The sequence below is a fragment of the Acanthisitta chloris genome, unplaced genomic scaffold, assembly GCF_000695815.1.
Source record: "Acanthisitta chloris isolate BGI_N310 unplaced genomic scaffold, ASM69581v1 scaffold11399, whole genome shotgun sequence".
Classification (NCBI taxonomy): Eukaryota; Metazoa; Chordata; class Aves; order Passeriformes; family Acanthisittidae; genus Acanthisitta; species Acanthisitta chloris.
The window spans coordinates 16,843-40,952 of NW_008689834.1; the positions used below are offsets into that span (position 1 = coordinate 16,843).

The following is a 24,110-nucleotide window of genomic DNA, read 5'->3' on the forward strand; positions in this document are numbered from 1 at the left end:
AGAGAAATAATCCTTTTCAAGCAGGCTGTGGGAGCTGAAATGCTTTCAGCCATCCCACCCTCTTCCCCACCTATGGTTTTTAACCCATTGGTAGCCTCAGTTTTATACAAAAGTCATCTTCTCTGCACTGATATACAGATTACATGAGGCAGTGCAGGAGCCTGATACATTTCTGTGCTGCTCTCTGACACATAGCAAAGGCTCCAACACCATCATCTCAGCTTCTCTTGTGCACGAAGTCTTATTTGCCCAAATTTTTTCTTGTAGTCTCTGCATATCACTGGCAAATAAGAAAGATGCCATCACCACCACTGCCTGAGCAACTAAAAGGAATCTCAGCCACCCTAAAGAGATGTGATTTTATTACATTAGCTCTATAGAAACATCAGTGACAAAAGAAAAATTAGTTCTCTTTCTTAATGATCCAAGGCACCAACCTGAAGTTCAAAGTGCTGAAATTCTAATAGTCTCCAAAAGCTCTGTGTAAAACTGGAAAGGTATATTTTCCTCATTGTTAACAGATTTGGAAGAGGGGAAGGTGGTATCTCTTTGCAGATGACAATTGGAGTGTAATGAACAATACAGAGGAGATGGCTTCTATCTGCTGTTAAACTGGGGTTTCTGCAGCAACAGAAGTGGGAGATGAGGATTTGATAATTTCATGGAGAACATACTGGATGCTGAAGGAGACAGAATGGTGCATCTATTGCCCCATTCTTGGAACTGTTTAAGGTCAGGTTGGATGGGGCTTTGAGCAATCTGGTCTAGTGAAAGATCTTTACCCTTGCCAGAGGGTTGAAAATAGATGGTCTTGAAGGTCCCTTCCAACCCAAACTATTCTGTGATTCGATCATCTGTAGAAGTCACCTTTTTTTATTCTCTTTCACAATAGAAGATACTTTTCTTGTCTTAATAATGCATATTTTGAAGATAACTATTTGTCAGTTTACAACAGATGTGTGAAAAATAACTGCCATAATAAAACAAAAGATATATACACAAAACCAATATTGCTCAATCCATGCCCAGTGCCAAAACTCACATCCTTTTGTTAGAACATTGAAAATGGCTGCTACTGTTTTCAAAAGATCTTTGACTCTACTTCCCATCTTCACAGCTCAGTAAGTGAAACATGTTGCAAATGCTGTGGCAGAAGCAGCTGCAGAATGCCCAGAGCATACACAGATCATTATTTGACAAATCTCAACATCAGCTGGCTTAGATTATAAAGATGCAAAAGCTCAACTTGCCCTTTAAAATGCTGGACCTCCATTCTTAATAATTCACCTACTAACAGAGAGGTGAGAAAGAATGGGGAAAATGAATTTATTGCAGTTCAAAACAAGTGAGTTTTGCTGTTTCACTTAGGTCTGCACAGTGCCTAACCACAAAGCTTTTCAGTGGTGCTGTTATTAACTTCTTTCATTAACTCAGATTCGAGAAATACATTTGTTTTTAGCAACAATAAAGGACCACAGCCTTTAAAATGTCTGGGTATTTTAGCACTGCACAATTTCTGAATACTAGATGAAAGAAATATAAGGATTTATCTGGTATGTTTACTGCCCTCTCTACACATGAAAAGTGCTGCAGTACATTTTAATTTCTGTTTATTTCCCTAAAACCCTCTCCATAATTTCAGCTCGATGCTGTAAAAGCTATGGCCAAGCAAGAGCTGAGTAGCTGCAGCTTTGTGAAGCATCTGTGAAACAAAGCAATGCTTACAGCCAAGACACAGGTCAAAATCCCCAGCACCAACAGGTACAGTGTGGCAGCATTAATGGACTTTCTAGAGTAAATTGAGATGAGGCTTTAGAGCAGATTGTTTCTGTCACAGCATCTTTCTCAACCTCTCCTCAAGATTCTACTGGTACCTGTTTGCTACAGGGTCATTGTTTATAGACTCACAGAATGGTTTGGGTTGGAAGGGACCTTAAAGATCATCTAGTTCCAACCCCCTGCCATGGGCAGGGACTCCTTCCACTAGACCAGGGTGCTCCAAGCCCCATCCAACCTGGCCTGGAACACTCCCAGGGATGGAGCAGCCACAGCTTCTCTGGACAACCTGTGCCAGTGCCTCATCACCCTCACAGGGAAGAATTTTTTCTCAATATCTAATTGAAACCTACTCTATTTCAATTTGAATCTATCCTCCCTTGTCCTGTCACTGCATGCTCTTGCAAAATATTTAATACCAAGTAATCAATACTCAAAATAATTAATACAAAATGAAAATTAAAGAAATAATTATACCCAAAAAAATATAAAGAGGAAGACTTCTCAGGGTTATGACCTGTAGAAAGAAGGACACCTTAAACAACATGGAGTGGTGTGAGCAACACCTACCATGAAAGAATCTGGTTGTATCCATACTGAAAATCCCTTTCCTGGCATTTCTGGACAGGATATACCAATTGGTTCTCATGGAAGTAGAGGACCTTTTTCAATTTGCCAAGGTCAGGGCGGAGGGCAGCGAGTTCAGCCAGGTTAAGCACTGAGCTTGCAAAGAGGATCCTGGAAAACAAGGAGAGCAGTGTTTACAGTCTGTGAGCATGCTCATAGGGGTCACCCCTTCCCCTTCTCCCCTCCCCAAGAAAAACATAACCCCTATAGGGACACATCAATAGCTAAGCCTTAATACCATGTAGCAGCATTCGAAGTTTTGATCTCTTAAAAAGCAGCTGCTAAGAACCCAAGTAGAAAAGCACCGAATCTCATTGGTCTTCCCAGCTCGGTTACAGAGAGATGCAAAATAAAAAAATAAAAAAAAAAGCTGGATGGATTTTATTGAAAAAGGCAAGAAAAGCTGTATCTGAAGGACAAATGGAACAAAGATAAGGCTGACTAGGGAATACTTTGCTTGCCAGTTTCATTACACTTTACTTCTTTATGCAACCGACTACTGAAATTCAATATATGAGCAGAAAAAAAAACATGTTCATGACATAAACCCTTTTGATTTATGCAGTGCACTTATCTAGTATGGTCTAGCTTTATTATATTTTCCACCCTTTTTCTAGTTTATTTTCACAGTTTTATTAGGTATCCTCTGTAATGAAATGCTGTTTCTACCTTTGCACCCCAGTCCTGCTGCTGCACTCCTGCTGTACCAAAAATATGCTGTAAGCATTACTTGGTGCAGGTGAGGCCACACCTTGAATCCTGTGCTCAGTTCTGGGCCACTCAGGTCAGGAGGGACATTGAGGGGCTGGAGCAGGTCCAGAGAAGAGCAACGAGGCTGGTGAAGGGACTGGAGCACAAGTGCCATGAGGAGAGGCTGAGGGAGCTGGGGGTGTTCAGCCTGGAGAAGAGGAGGCTCAGGGGAGCCCTTCTCACCCTCTGCAACTCCCTGACAGGAGGTTGGAGTCAGGTGGGGGTTGGTCTCTTCTCCCAGGCACCCAGCAGCAGGACAAGAGGGCACAGACTCAAGCTCTGCCAGGGCAGGGTTAGGTTGGATATTAGGAAGAGATTTTTTTTACAGAGAGAGTAATCAGACATTGGAATGTGCTGCCCAGGGAGGTGGTGGATTCACCATCCCTGGAGGTTTTCAAGATGACACTGGATGTGGCACTTAGTGCCATGGTCTAGTAATCACAGTAGGGTTGGACCTGATGATCTCGAAGGTCTCTTCCAACCTGGTCGATCCTGTGATTCTATTCCACAGTCCACAACACTGCACATATTCTTCAATTACATAAAGCAGCCACAAACAACACTAACAAGCTGTTATCTGAGCCTTGTATAACTGCCTAGTCTATCAGAAAATTAATGTGTTTAAATATGTAATATGAAATTGTCACCCTACTGTAACCAGTGGCAGATTTCCCTGCATTTCACCGAATGTATGGGAGCATCTCCTGGCCCCTGGCTAGTGCTGCTTCCAAATAAACTGAATACTGAACCTACAGAGAGCTGCAGATCCCTTGACAGATTAATGTCAAACTGACACCAATAACATCATAAACTTCTGATTCTGGCTGTCAGCCTCAAAACTCATGAACTTCCTCAAGTATTCATATCATATATCATATCATCACCTATGCTAACTTACACCATTCTTAGATAATCTGTATCTACAGAATAAACACTTCCTAGAGAACAAATCCTGTATCCATCTTCATCAACCTGAGTCAATGCTGATCTGAAAGGCTTACAAAAATGAGAGATGAATGTTATTGCCTTGTTCATCAAACAGTTGATGGTTCTAAAGGGCCTGTCAAACAGAATGACAATTAAGATATGAGCTCAGGTTTATTATGAGCCATACTAGGAGGAAAAAATAGTTTTACTTAAGTCATTACTTATTTGTCACCATGAGTAATGACCTCTGGGCTTCATAATGACCCGGGTGTCAGGCTCAAAGCAGAGGCAGGAAAGCTTCCTAGGGGCAATGCAATACCCCTCTCAGAGTTGGTGGTGAGTTGAGCACAGAGTGACAAAGAAAAATAAAAACAGGAGGAAACATACCCCTAATATTGCAAAAATGAGATTAAATGTTGCTTGGCAAAATTTTGACTACTGATAGGACAAGGAGGAATGGTTTCAAATTGAGAAAGGATGGATTTACATTAGATATTAAGAAGAAGTTCTTTCCTGTGAGGGTGATGAGACACTGGCACAAGTTGCCCAAAGAAGCTGTGGCTGCCCCATCCCTGGAAGTGTTCAAGGTCAGGTTGGATGGGACTTGGAGCAACCTGGTCTAGTGGAACATGTCCCTGCATAGGGTTGGAACAAGATGATCTTTGCAGTCCCTTCCAACCCAAACCATTCTAGGATTCTCTTTCTGGACTGAATTACAGTTTATCTTTTCCTTTACTGATTTTTCAGAAAATCCTTTTCTGTGATGAGTTAGGAAGAAACCTGAACTGATGCAAGATAGCATCAATGAACTTGGCTGTATTTGAGGGAAGAGGGTAAAAATGAGATGGCACATTGGGCCATCTTCCCAGCAGAGAGCAAGGGTGGGAAGTGGAGACAGTGGATGGGCCAAAGTTAATAGGATGACTGGAGAGAAAAGGGCAATGGGGAGTATGACAAGAGATGAGATAAGAAATTTAGACTTAGACAAACCAATGTAGCTATGAAATATCTGAACATGCTCAGAACAACAATGGGATAATTAAAAGAAGAATATGAAAAAATAGATTATAATGGCCACAATAGCAGTTCTGGTTTAGGCAAACATAAGTAGTTCAATAGAATCATTAGAGTATGCTGGAGGCTGACTAGTATGGCAAGGAAGGCTGAAAACTTAGAAAGCTTGGAAGAGGTAGACCCAAATTTTCTCCACTGTAAATAGAAAATGATAAGACTCAACTGACAAGAAGATCACTTATTGCTGCCCAGCTCAGCACAAGAAACTGGTGTCAAGAGAAAACTGTTGTGAAGACTAGCAAATTCAGATTTAGTGCCAGAAATGACAGTGCTTACATCAGGAAAAAAAAAAAGAAAATAACCCCATTTATTAGAAAACATCCTCCTTGATTCACTTACGTTACTTCCCAGCACTTCCAGAATTTATCCCGACTATGAGACACACTTACACTTGTTTCTTTACTGGCATAAAAGCTGCTAACTACCAGCACTAACCAATTTCTCTGGCTCTATAAGCTTAAATAACACCTGACAGCACAAGTCCCTGTGAACATGCCCACAGAGCAGCCACGTACGTAGCTAATGGACTCATGCAGGGCACTGGAGGATATGCTGGAGTTGATTTCCATTTAACACCTATTACAAGGGGAAGAAAGGAAAGTTTATTATAATGGAACGTGTGACATAAATATATGTCAGTTGTCATTCCGTGTGACATCAACTTTCATTTTACCTCAGGTTATTATTTAAGTAATAAATCCTAACAAGGTGAGCTTTATCATCCCACGGAGTGTATCCGGGAGGTAGAGACACAAGGTGATGGCAAGAACGCTCGAAACATGATAATTCCTGACAGCTGCTGCTTGAGCACAAGTTAAATTGAACAGTTTATCTCAGCATAAAGATGTTATAAGGTTTTATGTTTAATTTAAAAAAATTAACATAAAACCCAGAGAAAGCAGAGTTAGGCAATCTTTCACAAACATGACATACTACAATCACTGTATAAGCTGGATTAGTACTTATTACCATGCTACTAGAGAATTAAGCTGTTTTTAGACCACCAAAGAGCTTTAAATTGCAACTTTTGTCTCTGTAAGAGAAACCTATATTTAAAACGTCTGCTAAATTCAAATTAACAGCTACATCATTAACTTACCATCTCACAAAACCCCCTACAATTCCACTGCTATTATGGTGTCCTTATCTAGACCTATCAACACCACAGCATTTAATATATACAGTACTCTTCAATAAATACAATGTGTGAATCCTCACTAAACCTGCGCTGAAGGTCATATTTCTAATGCACTTCCCTAGCTCCCTTCTCCAAATTATCCCTGAGCATTTTGCTGTGTGACAAATGACCTTCTTCTCCCATAGAGCAGGACTGTCACACGTGTGGTAGCCCCATGGCCTTGGAGAGTGGCCAGATTTCAGGGCCACCATCCACACAAGCTCTGGACTTACACTAAGCTTGTGCTTCATCTGAATTACCTCACAATCTTTCTGAGGAACTACCTCTGTGAATTAAGTTAAGCATGTGCTTAATTAATATAAATATTCCTGGGGAGGAAGTTGGGCATTCTTGCAGGTTTAGAGTCATGATGTGTCCAGAGAATGCTCTGCCCTTTGCTCTTCTCTTCCCCATTATTTCATTCCAAAGGACTGAAAATCAGTGAAATATAAAAGCCTTTACTTTTGCTTTAATTACCAGCAGACAAAATGACTAATACAGGTTTCCACTTATAACGGAGAAATTATAGAAGTGAAGGTGCTAAAGTATTTTTATTTGGCTTTATAAATCTTCTTTGTGTCACAGCGCCATGATTTACGCTTTTATGGCATTGCCCTAAATCTTTCAATTAAATTCCCATGCAACTTAACTAAAAACACATTTTGCCTTCCCCTTGGGAGACCACACAGAGCATATTTATGTATCTATGGATATGGAGGCTGAACTCTCCAATCCACCAGGCTTATAGCACAAAGTGAGTTTAAAACAGCACCTGATTTGTACTGGAATGTTCACTCTGTCTGGCAGAAGCTCTGCCAGCATGAAGGAAAGATGGACACAGGTACAGTGTGCATGGCACCACAGGTAACCCAGGTCCCCCTGGAAAAGGAGGATTGCTGTAGGGAACCATAACTATCTGCAACAAAAAAACTACATTCATAGCAAACTGAGCGTATGATTGCAGATCTGGCAGCCCAGAAAAGAGGTACGAGCATTCTTCATCCTACAGCACTACAATATAACTGAGATAGATTAGGATTAGATTTGGATATCACCACAAATATGAGAGTTTATGGGGAAATGGGTACAAAAAAAAAGTCACAGTTCATTAGATGGCACTGACAGAACCAGTAAGGCACTGGCATAGGTTGCCCAGAGAAACTGTGGCTGCCCCATCCCTGGAAGTGTTCCAGGCCAGGTTAGATGGGGCTTGGAGCAACCTGGACTAGTGGAAGGTGTCCCTGCCTACGGCAGGAGTCTGGAACAAGATGATCTTTCAGGCCCCTTCCAACCCAAATCATTCTATGATAACCCTCTGCAGTGAAATTTAGGATTGGGATAAGCAGTAATGAATGTTGCCTACTTAAAGGTCATTGGCAAAGCCAAGAGTTTTACCATAAACATATCCACCTGGAGAAAAAAGGGCTTCAAAGATGATGGTGTCTTCAAGCTCCTCAAGATCAAACCCCATGGCTTTGGTTTCTCCACCATACAATTTCCTTGATTTGCACCCAGCAAATAGACAAGTCCATGGATTTGGCTTTAAGTTATCTTTCAAATGTAAACTGTATTCCAAATAGCATTGTTAATGCCTGGAATGCTAAACAGACCAGTTATTTTTGTTTATTACTACACACATTTTTATATCACTAACTTGCAGAAGTTGCTTTTTTATCACTAGCCCAAGAATACACAAATTACAATCACATATAAAAAGCTTTTCCCTTTCCCATTACACAATAGATGACAGTGAATTTCTGAACAATAAATACTAATAAGTGATAATATGCAACAGAATACTGTGCAATAAATAATAAATTAACAATAATTTTTGACATGGAATGTACAAATGTCAAAAATGCTTATAGATATTATAACTCATAAATTAAGGTTTTCTAGATAGAGCATAATTTGAAATGTTTACAGAAATAATTAAGTCTTACTATTTTAACATTCTTTATTTTTCAGAACAAATCACAAGGCTTGTCATGCCTTTCATCTTAATTAGGCCATGTGTTTGTCTTATTTATTTCTATGTACTTTCATAAACGTTTACAAATATTAATTGTAAAGGAAAATATTTTTTTCCTCTTGCTGTAATTGCTGTATGTACATATAGCACACAGTAATAAATATTCATGGCTGCTACCAGTTCGATAGTTTTGGATTTGGATGCTAAAATGCAGTAGGAAGGAAGAGCTTGGTTTGGATTCATACTGCCAATCCTTTTTTTATATGTATTTTTCTATTTAAAAATACACCATAAAGCATTCAAGAGGTGAAATAAATGTCTTTATTTGTCAATTATTTGGGTTCTTTCTCTATCCCTTCTTATCCCTCTGATTCTTTATCTCAACCAGCTATCAGAATATGTACATACAATTAAATCTTAAATTAAATTTTGGGCCAGATCCTCAGCCAACACAACTGGTTAGCAATCAGCCTTAAACACTGGCCACTATTTTCATTGACCTTTACCTAAAAATAAATCAAAAAGGATGTGAAAACAGTTAATCAAAACTAATTTTCTATTTAACATCATCAAATAAGCTTGAAAGAGACTCTCCCAGATCAGACTTTTGAGGGGGATGTATTTTGTTTGCATTGCTTTGCTTTTTGGGCAACAACACTGAAGCTTCTTGAATTTTATTAAGTGTGTGGCACTATTTTTTCCCTGATTTGTAATTAAATTTGGCTTCAATTAATTACTGACAGATGCACATTTTTACTTTAGTGGCCAGATTGTTCACCATGGGCTACATTGGCCTCTCTGTTCCCACGAAGGGAGAGGTCGAGCCCAAGCAGTTAGAGCTGTGGTGATGGGGGGAAGAAGAAAGCCAAGAATCCACATCATCTTCCTCACTCAAATTTCATCAGCATTAAATAATGAAGCAAAGGAATTTTATTAGGGCAGAGCATAAACAAATCAGGATAATCCAGCAGTGAAAAGTAGCCATTGGTGGATGGTTTATATAAGATGGACAGACTAGCTCTGATGAAAAAGATGATGTGATGGAACAAGGAAAAAGTAAAATACAACAAAAACTAAAGGACATAATGACTGAAGGCACAAATTCTCCAAATGTAAATATATAGGAAATAGTGATGTAAAGTGAAGAGATGTTTTTAAGGAAAAATACTTGCAAAATTGATGTTTTACTTAAGTAGCATTAAAATAGCACTATTTATTGGTTTAAAGGCTGCAAATTCATTGCATTAGGTATTTTACCTATGGACAAACCTGTCAAATGACTGGAATGAACGATGCAACACGGCCAAGAGGTTGTAGCAACTTTGGAGAAGTCCTAAGGCTACACAACACTACTATTTAATAGCAAATCTGAACACCAAACTTTGAGGATCTTTAATTCACATCACCTGGTGTCAGTTTGGATCCAAGATGACAGAACTGTCAACATCATGGATATATGAATCTCACTGCAACAGAGAGATATCTAACTGAAAGAGAATGAAACTCAGTGCAGCACAGACCCACCAAAACACTGAGCTTCCCTGACAAAGGTTTACAAGAGATGTTCAAAATGAAGTGAAACAGTGGCTGATTTTCCATTAGTTTAACAAGTTTTGGCAAACTGAAAACTCAGAACCTTCTCATGGTTTTCAGGTTTACACATTCAGTATCTTAAAACAACAGCAGATCCATTCACTTTGCACAATTGCAGAGAAAATCATGGTAGAGTTTGGGTTAGAAGGGACCTTAAATACCATCTAACTCCAATCCCCTGTCATGGGGAAGCTTTGCAGACTGTTTAGTGTTACACTTCAAGTGCCCTGAAAATCTTGTTCTCCAAAGTATTTCAGACTGGTTTTTATGTTGCTTTAGGCACCTTGATCTCTAAACACTTTTTTTTCTTTTTTTTTAGAAATTTGAAGACTGTCACTAAAAGGAACTTAGCTTTCTTAGCAAATGGCTTTCACATTTTTCTAATACCCCACAGCTCTGATTTCATCTCACACAATCTATGAACAGCAAGTCTTTTACAAAATATTTTTATGGAAGCTCTCAGCTAATTTTCCCAAAAAACTCCCACTCCAGAGCATCAGCCTAAGGTGTAACTACTGCCTAGGAATGAGGACCTCAGGAAAAGCAGGATTCCTCCCAGAAAACTAATACAGTCCTCGAAAAAGCTCAGACTGTCATAAAACCTGAGCAGCTGGCAACTCTGTCACCATGAAGTATCCATATGGAAGACCGAGATGTGTCAAACTACCCAAAACGAGTTTGGATAGTGCAGAAGATGGAATAAATAATTCAGTATCTTCAACACTTTCAACAGCAGGTAGTAGATATGCTACCTGCTTCTACAACGTGCCAAAATGTAACATGCGAGTGAGAGCGAGCGAGAGAATGTGAGTATCTCCAACCTGTTTTCATGAGGATATTTTGCTCGAGGAACTTCTCTTTTTTAGAGGCATATGATCCTTATCAGATGTTTGTCAGGAGCAGGCAGCACTACAGAACATTAGGAATAACTTAGGGATTTTAATATATATTCACAAAGAGAAATTCACAAAGTCCTGCATATACATATATGAAAAAGAAACGGATTTTAATCAAATATTACAAAAAAATATAAAGTGAAAATATGCATTTCTCCCAAATGCCCTTCATACTTGTATAATATTTGTTGCTGCAGTGTAGTGACAACTTTCCTGCCTTAATATAAGCCGAGCAAACTATTCCATGTGCTCAGTGAACTGGCAATCAGAGCCACAATTTAAATATTTCTGCTCTGTGTTCATGACATAGTTCAACTATAAAACTACACTGTGCAGTGTCAGTTTTCTTCCTTCTCTTCCCATAAGAAACAGTCACACATTGGTGCTTGAACATTCATCATTTATACTTAGAGAAGATAAAGTGACACTCCTGTCCCCTAACAAATTAAATTAGATAAAATAAGATAATTTAATGCTTAAGAGTCTTTGGACCTGTGTTGGGAGGAGCAAACCTCTACCCACATGGAGAGAGCTATCAACCAGCACCTCATCAAAAACACAGGGACAGCAGGTAGACTGATATTCAAAGCACATCAGTAAGGCAAATGTCAGTTTGGGGGCATGACACACTATTTCCAGCCCCTACACTTTGTGATTAGACCATTTTTAAACTCAGCAAAGCCCACACTCACTACCAGATTTGAACGACTCCACCGAAACGGCTGAGCGAGCGACTGAAGGGAGATTTCAAAGAAGTGAGACAAACACTCTCCTAAATTCAAAAGCTGCCAAACATATTTCATCAGACTTTCAAAAGATAATTGTTTTGTCTGTTCTGAATTAAGCTTTAAGTGCTTTAAGAAAGGTTTCTCTGCAAACATGGCTAAAGATCACAAAGGGGAGCATTTGGAATGAATGGAACCCTTCAGTCATATATTTATTTAATATCATTTGCATCATGCCTGGCATATACCATAAGCTGTTTTATTTCCACTCACATAACATGATTTTTAGGGTAATCTGTACTGATGTCTTATCATTTTATTCCAAGTGTTATCATAACAGGGTTTTATTTATAATGCAACCAGGGAAAGAAGAGAAAGAAGGGTCTCAGCTCTGCAGCTTGGAGCTCCTGATGTGGGACATAAGGGACCGACACAAGGGCAGAGACACATAGGAGAAAATTCAAATAAAAAGAGAATATGCCAAACTTGTTAGAGAATTTAACAGTTCTGGAACTGAAGCCTTTAACACATTTTTCTTCTCCAGCTCCTGGCTGAGAGTTTTGCAGGGTTAAAAACGACAATAGACATTTATTGCAGCTTGGAGCTCCTGATGTGGGACATAAGGGACCGACACAAGGGCAGAGACACATAGGAGAAAATTCAAATAAAAAGAGAATATGCCAAACTTGTTAGAGAATTTAACAGTTCTGGAACTGAAGCCTTTAACACATTTTTCTTCTCCAGCTCCTGGCTGAGAGTTTTGCAGGGTTAAAAACGACAATAGACATTTATACAGTCATGTTTGGGTCAACTTACACAACATGGATATGATCCCTGAGTAAGCAAAAGAAATCTCAGCACAGCAAAATGTTGACATTTCCCCACATGGAAAATCCAGTAATAAAATAATAATTTAATAAAAACACTTCTAGGCTTCCACATATTTTACAAATTATGTTTTACCCAACACATCTCATTTGCAACTTCTGAATTTTTTTTTAGCATTAAATAAAGCATCTTGTGCTGAATGCCCATTACTCCCCAGGAAGATACAGGAGAAATATGTGCCTCTGGGGTTCAAATCATACATAAAGTCAGAAGAAAACACCAGATGCTTTCTAATCTTTAAGATTAAGAAACTGAGGCCAAAACTTCCTTATCAAGGGCCACCAAGAGAACCAAGGCCACAGTGAGAACTCAGGAGCCCAAGTCAGAGTTGAAGATAAGTAAGTGTCATGGCCTAGTGATTTAATCAACTCATATATGATCATGTTACTGTTTATGTATCTTATGGACCCTGCTCACCACAGCACCTGAGAGATGTCCCTGAACATTATCTTTGTGAGACCATACAGAGTGATTCAGTATTTTCAGACATCAGATACACAACACACATACATACTATATACATGTATGTTTTATAGAAAAATCCACTATAAAACTATGAACCATTCTAAATTGAGCTATTTAAACCCTGGCCAGGAAAACTGTTGACAACAGCTAACTTGTTATTGAGAAAAGACTGTGCACCTCTCCCTCACAGACAGCTAATAATCTGTTTGAGATGGATGACTGACAAGCTTTCAGATCTGTAAAACCTGAGCAAAGTGAAGCAGTTTTTGGTCAAGGTCTCCAAATAACACCATTTTTCCAGCAATGCCTTTGGACTACACATAAAATCTTTCAGGAGCTCCTGTAAAGGAATCTTGACTCAAGCTGTTTGTCAAGATGACTGGAGATGTTCTTTGGAAAGTATTTTCAAAAAAAGTTCTGGAGCACTGGTAGCTGTACAATCATGTGGGATTAATTTTCTGTATATATCTCTATATAGTGCTGGAAGAAACAAATTAACTTGCAAATTCAAAGATCTTTATACAACCCTGTGCTCTTAGGTACAAATATTTAAGTAACCCTTACTTCCTGTCAAACACTGAAATGGATATTAAATTATAGTAAATTATTATAGATACAAGTAGTAAAATTTCTTAGGCTGCTTTCTCTGTTTGCTCCTGAATCTTGGTATTTCTTACACTGAGTATAAAAGATATTTTAATATTATCTGTGATTTAAATTCCTGCTTCTATTAAAACACAAAGTGTGTGCTGGATGTATAAACCCTGCCCAGAAACCTCACAAAAAACCCCTGTAAGGGATCGCTCTACAAAGTGGTTCAGAGAAATAATATTTATTCACGATGTTCCTTTCCCTGATAATTTTGGGATGCCATCCCTTCATCCACCTATAATCCTTTAATTTAAAATAAATCAATGAATAAACAAAGCACACTGAAGAAACCTGAGCATTCCAGCCCCAACTGAACAAAACTCACCATTGAGCCCCATGACCATCACTTGTATATGCTTAACATGGCAGCAGCTGCCCCAACCTGCAGCCACATCAAGAGGGTGAAATGCTCCTCTTGACTTCATACATGAAGATAAAGAGAAGAATATAGTTAGTGTTTAAAAGAAAGGAAAAAAAACCCAAGTAAAACATGGGAAATGTCCCTCTCTTCTGATGCAAAACCTGTGGATTGACTTGATGGGAAGGAAGCAATCTGGTAGAAAAGGTATAAAAAAATTAATTTGTTCCCTCTCTCTTTTTCCTGTGCAATGGAAGAAAGGAGAAAACGAAGGAGCAAGAAACTAGAGGAAAAAAAATTATCAAGCCAAAATTACATCCGTCAGGGTGACACAGTGCAGTGTCCTGCCCAGTCCCACTGCAGACCTCCTCAGGGCTACTGTTTCAAGTAAAAATTAAACAAGATGACACAGAAACAGTTCAAGATTGACATTTTCCAGCTTTGTGTCATGTTACATTATTTGAATGAATCTCAACTTTTGAAAACAGCCAAAGAAAAGCCAATGAGGGTTGTATTTAAAAAAAAGGACACGGAAGAAATAAGACTCTCACTAGAAGCAGAAGAGCCACCCATGGTGAGTACTACCAACGGTAAAAATATTCTTAGACACATTGTTACCTAGCCCATTCATTCTGTTTTTATTGCCAGATTACTATGAAAAATGCTTAATATTCTACTAAAAATTCTCCTCTGTGACTTTACTCAGGTTGTGCCCACAGGTTCATCTCACAAGGGATGAAACTTGATGTTCCCACCACAGCTGCTCTCTCAATCACACCATGTTCAAGGCTCAGTCACACAACACAAGAGCTCAGCTTTATTGGAAGGATACAGGCCCAAAACTCCTGAAAAAGCTCTTCAGAAGTATGGAAAATAATCTGTAGGATTTTTTTTTTCTCAGTTACCAAGAAATTTGAAGCAGCAAGCACTCAACCTCCCTCTTCTCACCACTCAAAAGCACTTGCAGAAAGGCTGTTCTAAACTCTGCTGCACAGCAAAAATTCCCTTTTATCTTCCATTTATTTTCATTTTTACCTGAAAGGCAGCAAAAGAGTTGAGCTTTTATGTACCTCAAACACAAACTGGCCTTTTTTTTGCAGCGCATTAGGCTGTGGTTGACTTGCCCTGATATGAATGCATACCTGAACATCCACAAAAAAACCCAACAATTTTGCCCTTCTGATTTCGGCGTGGCACGTATCGAACGTAACGTTCACCCATACATGTTCTCACTGTTGAAGAACTCGGCGCAGGTGTTATTAATAAAATAAATTTATTTTTAAAAAGGATGCTATGCTATAAGCTTTGAAGCTCACACATAGTCTAACTTAAGCCAGCTTGGGCTCATCTGGTCTTTAAATGACTTCTTTCATGTGGTCAGCCCACGAGCCATACGTACTGCTGCTCAATCACGCCACTGTACATCGTCAGCGCGAGGATGATTTGCATGATTTGCATTTCCTGTACGCTCCAGCTTCAATGAGCTCTAAGCACCACGTACAAAAGAAACCACCGCCAAGTAATGCAAAGATTTTACTTAAACCAGATGAGACTGTTTTACTCAGGCTGCCAATACTGAAAAATAAGGGGGGAAAAAAAAAGGAATAAAAAAAAAAAAAAGTCGCAGGGATATCCTGTTAAATAAGGATTTATTTGGAGGGAATCTGAACCTTAGATTCAGAGCCTGACTTTTAAAATTAAGAAGTTGTATGAATTCCGTCAGAAATATGGTCTAGCAGATTATAATTCAGCAAGAACTCCTTTTCCTCAATATTCCTCAGCTTTTGGCAGCATATTATGTTAGCAATTTATTTATTTTCGTAGCACATAACTGGGTTCTGATTACACTCAGTTTTATAAGGTAGGAAAACTAATCTAATTAAACCAAATTCACTGATTGCTGTTTAAAATTTCTCCCTATGAAGAAATCTTTTATTTTATCCCAAATGATCAATAAAAGCTGTTGGACAAATAACTATGATAGAAACAGCATTACAGTGGGCTTCAATGAATAAGAACTAAAGTGAAAAAAAAAAATGTACCAGAGCCTCGTTGTCATGAAAAACAGGGACAGATGGGGAGCCAGACCTATATGATGCTACAAATAGATGAATATCTTGTAAGGATTTCAACAAATGTTATAAGACCTAGTCAAAATTTGAAGAAGTACAGTGCAGCAGCACAGGCAAATCTGAAAGTTCACCTGAAATCCAAGCCATATCATTGTTATAAAGATTACTGACATATCAAAACTAACAGTAACAATAGAGAGTATCCTTAAAGCCCTTAGAAAATCTTTTCTAGATAATGGCACAACTAATAACGCCATTATTTAGTGCAAAGAAAATCAAATGAACAAAGTTTGCTTTAACAGCTGCTTGGGAAATGAGGTGTATTCTGCTCCCAACTTCAAAATAAAGGTGGGCACAAAAACTTTGTGTTGCAATATTGGATTTGAGAGGAAATCTTTCTTTCAAATGGTAGCTAAATTCAGCTGACTAGAGAAGAGCAGGCTGATAGGGTGAGCTGCATGTGACCAGCCACAGGGTGTACATCACATATGTCTGATAGAGACCCAGGACAGGCTGCTCGAGCTCTCAAGGAATCTGCATATCATCACACTCCATAAAAACCACAAACTCCCAGGGCTGAGCTTCCAGAGGACACTCCTGTTTAGAAAATTAAGTTGCATCTTTTATTTTTCTGTATTGCTCAAATGTAACCAAATATAAGATGATGGGGAAACCGTTAGTGAGGGGTTAAATTCTGTCTTGATGAACAAAAATTCCACTTATTTCATTGTTGTCTGCAAATATAGTCAAGAACAACATTTAATCACAACACAGAGTTTCTATATTGTGAGGGGAAGATTTAGTAAGCGAAATGGCTACCAGAATAAAAATGCATTCTGTCATTTTTCCACTTAGAGAGCTCCTGTATAATGCTCTTATTTAAAGGTCAGCTAATTTTATTATGGAAAGTAACTAATAACCTTTATTAATTCTTAGGCTCACAGTTCTCGAGCACGTCAACCAAATAAATAACACACTGCAGGAAGATAGGATACAAACCAAGCTGTTGAATACAATCTCTCTGTGTTTGCAACAGACAAAAGAGGTCATTAGAAATTTAATACATGGTTTTTTTTGCTCTGGAAATTAGGAAAATATGGATAGACAAAGCTTTTTAAAAGCCAGACTGCTGGTCCTCCCCCATGCTCCAAGATGCTGAGAGCACCAAACGAGGTGCTAAAGCCACTAATATCCAAGCACAACCATAATTCCAAATGTTATGTTGCACTTTTTTTTTTCCTAATTTCCTAAATTTGCAGAATATTGGAGAACATAAGAATTTTTCTTAGGAACATCTCTGCTTTAATAAAATGACTGAATGTAAAAATATCAAAGTTGAAAACATATGTACTTAGATTTTAATCTTGTGATAACTCTTGTTTGGGAAGAATTATGTTGCACACTATATAAAATGATGCAATAACCACTTTTATCAAGCACTTGTGTTTTCCAGAAGTAGAATCCAATGTTATTCATGGTCAGCCTACCCTAGCAAACTGCTTTGGGTGAGTTTTGTTCCTAAGAAACATTACTACACTTGAAACTAAAAATAGACAGCTATTTTTAGCTATTTAATCACATGAGGAAAAGACACAGTTTGTATCAGTCTTCTTTAATTTACAAAATAATTCCATAACGTGCCCTGTGTGTATATGATGAAAATCCCTGGCACACAACCTCCAGGCTCACACACTGACTGCAAGGGGAAGCAAAATGGGGTTTAAAAGATTCCAGCAACAATAGCCTTGTGACTAAATGAGAAACAGAAGCACAAGTCATGAGCCAAACAGATACCTATCGGTTTCCTTGAGCTTAATCTGATTAAAACATGGCTCTCAAAAATGTTAAATAGAATGCCACGTCAGAAGACAGGCAAATGGTAAAAATAGTTCATGACAGGAAATCATTATTAAAGCAGCATTACTAGTGTATCTGTTATGGAAATTTCCCTGTAATTTTTCTATGTTTCCCCTTATGCTTTTTCTTGAGTTGCTGGTACACTTTTTTTTTTCCCCCTCCAATGGCATGTAAGTTTGAGATGTAAAAAGAAAATTATCACTGCAATTTTCCAACTATACTCTGCTCAATACCATCTCAAGTGTGTCATACATCATCTTGTCATTCACTTGAACAAGAAATCACATAATATGCAGAGGTAGAAAATAATCCAAAATAGGGAAATGCCACTAGGGCAAAACCACATTCATACTCCAACACAGGGGAAAACGAAGAAAAAATAAACAAACATTAAATTTAATTGTAATTTTAAGGGCTTTCTCAATGAAAGCATCTTAAAAATATTTAAGAGAGGGAAATTTTCTATGATAAGGTGCTGGGAGTGACAGGAGAGCTGTTCTAGAGGCCAATATTAGAACAAACTGGTGATAATAGACCATCACAAATCGACCTAAATGTACTAAAAATACACAAATAAAATTCATCACCCTAAATAATATAAAAAATAAAGTCCTTATTACTATCCTTCCTACGACTCCCACCCTCCTCACAACCATCCTCCAGATTATCCTTCAGTGCACTCCGTAAAATACAAACTAGACTTGCCTTGTCCTGCCTTTAGTTATACAATCCAGAAAAAGCTTTTACCAAAAGAAAACAAACCCACATCAAAGCAAAAAAAAAATAAACAGAAAAAATACTTTTACAGGACCTTATCTTACAAGGCTGACTCCAATTCCTAAATCCCTATTTTGTCATCTTGAAGTGACTTCAACAAACTTGTACAGCTACCCCAAAAAACCTTTGGTTTCTTTTTTAAATGTCACTGGTGGGAAAAAAAAATCCTCCACATGTCAAATTAGTTTTGCATGGAAAACAGACATTTCATCTCTAAGGATGAGTCAGGCTTCCCCAAAGAAAAGCCAGGACTAGTTGATCATTGATGCTCTGCCTTTCCATCAGGACACCCAACGTTCCTCCTATACCACCACTCACCCTCCTGCCACCCCACTTGCCCAGCATCCTCCCCACCTCTGCACATGGATATCAAACACAGGCAGGTTTTTAAATCTTAGGTCAAATTCTGAATTATTTGCCACTGGCACATCATAAGACAAACACATGACATGGGAAAACAATGAGGTACTTCACAGAGACGTATCTAGATGGAAGTAGAGCTGATCTTTAATCAAACTCCAAGTACTGCCCACCTAAAATCCAAGGCTGAGAATGCATCACAGTGATAATGACAACTTTTAAAGAGAGTAGAGTCACCATATGTTTTGCAAGTGTTTTCTAAGACCTTCTTGATTTCTGCCCTGGGTATACAGCCAAGCTCTATCTGACTCAGCATGAAAGGGAACGTGCATCCTATTAACAGCAGTGCTTAAACCTTATTCCATAAAGAGTTTTCCAAGAGCACTCACATCTATTCTTCTTAATATCCCTCCCACATTAAGAAATGATTATCTAATACAGGGAGTAATCAGCTCATGGTCTTACTACAGTCATCCTCCTTGACAAAGCAAGGGAAAAAAAACACCCAACTGTGAAGCATTAGAAAGTCAAGGTTCAAAACATCTCCATTTATTGAGATCAATGCAAATTTATTTAGATTTCAATGCAACAAGACTGAATGCTGTCTCTTGATACAGACTGGCAAATTCAAAGCCTCTGTCTCTACAGTGGGTCTCTACCAGGACATATGGAATGTCACAGCAAAGGACACACAGCCAGAACTGAGGGGGGAAAAAAACTGATGACAGTTAAAGCAGAACTAGTTTTAAGGTTAACTTTAACATTTTACCATGTCAGAAAAGGATGAAACATAGAAATTTCATGTTGTTCTGCCATTAAATAGCTCCCTAAGCTGCAATAACAATATGGAAGTATGGACTAATACATAATTAACTTATTACAGGATTAATAATAGCAGCAATACCATTAAGAATAGGCCATAAGACAGAGCCAGGAATGACCTTCCAGGTGAGAATTGAATGGGCACCAACAGCCATCCAGGGTGAAGGAAAATGCCTTTTGTCATTTCATACCTCCTCTCAGATTGGATTTCTCTGTATCACCCTAGGAAACAACACATGCAAGGGGAAAACAGACATTTTTGTGGTTCTTAGAAGCAAAAATATATACGTGTAGAATTATAGACAGGGCCAGAGCACCTCCCCTTGTTACAGGCTGAGTCATCCACACCAGAATAATGACCAGTAATTAAACAAGAATCTGTAAAGCTGTTAAGTGTCTATATCAATTCCAAGCTGTGACACTGAAGGGATAGAAGCTTCTCATGTACTGAAACCATCCGTGTCATCTATCATACAGTGGAGCCACTTGCAAAATAACCTCTCACCTATGGAAATTCTTCTCCTTAGAAAGCCAAACAAAAACAATTTAAAATATTTATTGCCATAAATTTCAGCTCTGTTCCATAAACTGCTGAAGAGACATGACATCATGCTAACTACCTAGACCTGTCTGGTGGATAATAGTCCCAGATTTCAGGCTGAAGACTAAACTGCAGGAGCATGGAAGGGTGTGAATCCGCAGGTCATCATGAATGCTGAACACAAATCTGACTCACCAAAGTCAGAGCTGACACTCCAGCAAATATAGGAGGTCTGGTGGTGGCAGAGGCTGACACCACAAAAACAAGACTTGCAATATTTTTGTCTCCTTTTCAGCCTCCCTGGACTGGAAGTAGGAAGGTTTTCCTTTCAGGAGACCAGACCTAATTACTCCATCCTCCAGTCCCTGTACTCACAGTTCTGATTTCATGTGGAATAGACTCTACATACATCCTGATGCATTAGCAAAATAATTAGCAAGCCCCATGCTCTGATGGGACATTGCTACCCATTTTCAATCAGCATAGCAAGCTGCATCTCCTTTTGCTCCATGATTTCTTCTTCCTCATTTCTAGACCTGACCTATATGATCTTAAGCCCTTAGTGCTTTACTGAAGCAGCTTTTATACAGCTCATTTCTACATCTTGTCTAGAAGTACTTATTTTTCCCTTTCTACCCCTAAGTGCCAAGCACTTGGCCAGCCAATATTCCCAAATCAGGCTTCAAAGAAGCAACTCTGAATTGTCTTGACTCAGGTTGTGACAAGAAGGGGCAGGGACCCCCAAAAGCATGGTGCTCTGCTCCTGCAGGAAGGAGCAGATGGCCACCTTCCAGATGGCTGCCAACCTCATCTCACCAATTTCAGCATCTGTACCTTGAATTACATCTCAGAGGATGGTCCTGAGACAGACTGCAGGTCACTGCCCATGGCTCCTGGCTACACAGCTTCTCCACAAGCCAAAGCATTTTGCAAAATGCAGAATGACAAGCCTGAAAAAAGGTTAAGACTAATTAAAGTTTGTAGCAGGGCACAGTTGAAAAAGAGTTCAAAAGTAGCTGTTAAGAAGAAATCCGTCCTAAATATATATATTTTAAGTGTATCTCAAATCCAATGTTTTCTCTACAGCCACAAACATCCTTTGCTTTCCACATGGCACCTTGTAAACCAGGAATTAAGACGTGAACCATGAAAACCTAACCAATCCCAATGGTTTTGCTTTCAGGTCACTCCACAGCTGAGAACGAGCTCATTTTTCAGCTTCCAGACCAAAAGTCCCTAACAGTACTACAAGAGCACTCACAAATGGGTTTGATCCAGCTTTAAACTTCCCAAGACTCAGGGAAACAGCGGTCAATGAATTTTTGCTCACAGTAGCCAAAGAGTAATTTGTAAGTTGTGTACCATCTATGTCTAATTTTAACGCAGCCACAAATTATATTGTTTCTTCATATGAACTTACACCAACTCCTCTTTGGGGTAGTTAAACTTGAAACCTACCAACAGGAAGGTAACCAAACAATTTTCTCTGCCACAATAAGAGGCTAGTATGAATTAATGGTTTCACCAGTTTTACAGCATATATTCTTCTACAGTTTATTTAATAAATTCAAAAATTAAAATGTTACTTCTTTCTTATCCTGAGAGCATAATCTCATCAAAAAGGCTCTTTCCAGATATTTAAAAGGAAAAGTGTGGTTTATAACGGGAAAAGAGAGTACAGTGCTTTTCAAAATCCATTAAAATATAAAATTCTGGTTACAGGCTCAACAATCTGCCTAATTAGTTTTTCCTAATTAGCAGGATGCTCTAACCTCTTTAATAAGACTTCTGTGGACCGAATGTTCCATATTGGTTATCCATCTGAGGAAAAAACTAAACAAATACTTCTGAAGTGCAGCTAATAGAACAAGCATGGTCGGGTTTTGTGGTCAGAAGGCTGCTCTGGTGTGTAAAATCTGCAAAACCATGGAATATTCTACCTTAAATATACCACCACTCACATTACAAACTCCTCTGCATTTTAAAGGCAAAATGAAAGATATTATATGCAAGGGTTAATGAAGTTCCAGTTTTCAATTCCACAGCACGTGTTGGGAGGCAATTTAAATATAGTAAAATGTAAAATAAAAAAAGAATAGAAAATAAAATTTGCATGGACCAAACACTGTGAAAAAGTGAACTGAAGAGATAATGGGAGGACAAATACCACAGTGATGCTGTAACAACTCCAAGTGTGGCTGTGAAGTTGTTTTGCTCCACTGCAAAGCATTTGCTTGGTGTACACAGATTCTACACATTGCTCTTCATCTTAGTATATACACCTAGTAATTAATAGGCAACAATATTATCTCCTAATCCCATCTTATCCAATAAAAAATATTCTTTTTATTACTATATGTCAACCATGTCATTCAAGGCCTACAAGTTTAGAGACATACAGAGCCCCAGAAACACCTGTGGCCAGAGACAAATGCTTGAGATAAAGAAAACTCAGGCCCCTGTTCCATTAGAAGCTTGCAGAGCAGCTGCTGAGCTTCATCTCAACAGCTAAAATATCCTTTAAACTGCTTAAAAATGCAGGAAACATACAAGTACTTCAAACTCCCTCCCTGCCACCAATTCATTCACCCTGATTCCACCCATGGCCTGAACATGTTGGTCTCGTCACCCATCAACGGACAGGAAAACTATTAGAGCCTTCATTTTTTTCCAATCAGTAACTACGAAAACAAGAGCCATGTGCAAAATATAATCTAAGAACAGTCCCTTGAAAACCTCCTGCTAATGACAGGAGGTGCAGAGGCACCATAAATATTGACTTCAAACACGCTGAGCTCCAGAGACCCCACGCACTCCTCAATGTCAATGACCTTCCATACAGCTGTTAGCATTCGAAATTAGTATTTTTAAAGTATAGATGCTTCCTTTTTCATGCTGAATTTATAATCCACTCATCATAGCACAGCATAGTTAGCAGTTGGACTGGATGATCTTAGTTGTTTTTTTCAACCCTAACAATTTGATAAGGCTGTGATTAAATTCTATCTTTTTTTTTCTGGATATATATATAAAAAGTATATACAAGTATTTTTCAGTCTGTTTACACCAGAATGACTACTAATTCAAGGCAAGATCACTCTCTAGGTTCTCTGATCCATGTTATAAAAAAATGGAAGAAAATGTAGGTTTTATCATTTCTAACTCATGACGCAATTTCCAATGCTTACTTACATTAGACTCTGGTCTTCCAGAGTTCTGTTCTGAAACTCCTTCCAACCACCTTTGCCTAGAGAGTTTCCATCTTTTTGGGCAGACCTGAGATCTGTGTTTAGAGCATTTCAGCTCTGAATGACTCAACAGACATAAAATCCACTGAAGACTGATTCCAGACTAACCTGGGACCACAAGATCCTCTGCAAGGCTGGTATTAAACCTCACAAGAATGAGCTCGACTGCAAGCTAGACTCCACCTCGAGCAAATGACAACACAACTGTCTAGAGCAAGTGAAAATAAGGGTTTTGTAACCAAGTCCTCTTCTATATAGGCATCTTGACTGGATGACATCATCTAAAGTCATCAGTAAACACAAAATGGTCAGTTGACCCTGGACAATTTAACTTCTCTCCCAGTCAGGACCTTAAAGTATTGTGAAAGTAATGGAGAGGAAAGGCAAAATCAGCAGGTATGACTGGTATGATACAAGGACACCAATGATTTGCTCCTGGAGTAACTGACCAAGAGATGCCCAACACCTGAAGGCAACACTGAGGTAACTCAAATTCCTCCCTAAAGCACATACTCACGTTCTTTTTCCTCCCACTCTACAGCTAAGACTCATGG

At 38.7% G+C, this 24,110-nt stretch overlaps 1 protein-coding gene across 1 annotated transcript in view; it reads right to left on the reverse strand.

Moving 5' to 3' along the window:
• LOC103808774 (glycosyltransferase-like domain-containing protein 1) overlaps window positions 1-7,802 on the reverse strand; it is a gene marked incomplete at its 3' end in the record, with an annotated part of 9,062 nt that extends 1,260 nt beyond the window's left edge. The window contains exons 1-3 of the mRNA XM_009081579.1: window positions 7,727-7,802; window positions 5,670-5,730; window positions 2,347-2,514 (exon numbers count right to left, since the gene is read on the reverse strand). Coding sequence (XP_009079827.1) covers window positions 2,347-2,514; window positions 5,670-5,730; window positions 7,727-7,802 — 305 coding nt within the window. The remainder of the gene's footprint in view (window positions 1-2,346; window positions 2,515-5,669; window positions 5,731-7,726) is intronic.
• Window positions 7,803-24,110: the final 16,308 nt, after the last annotated feature.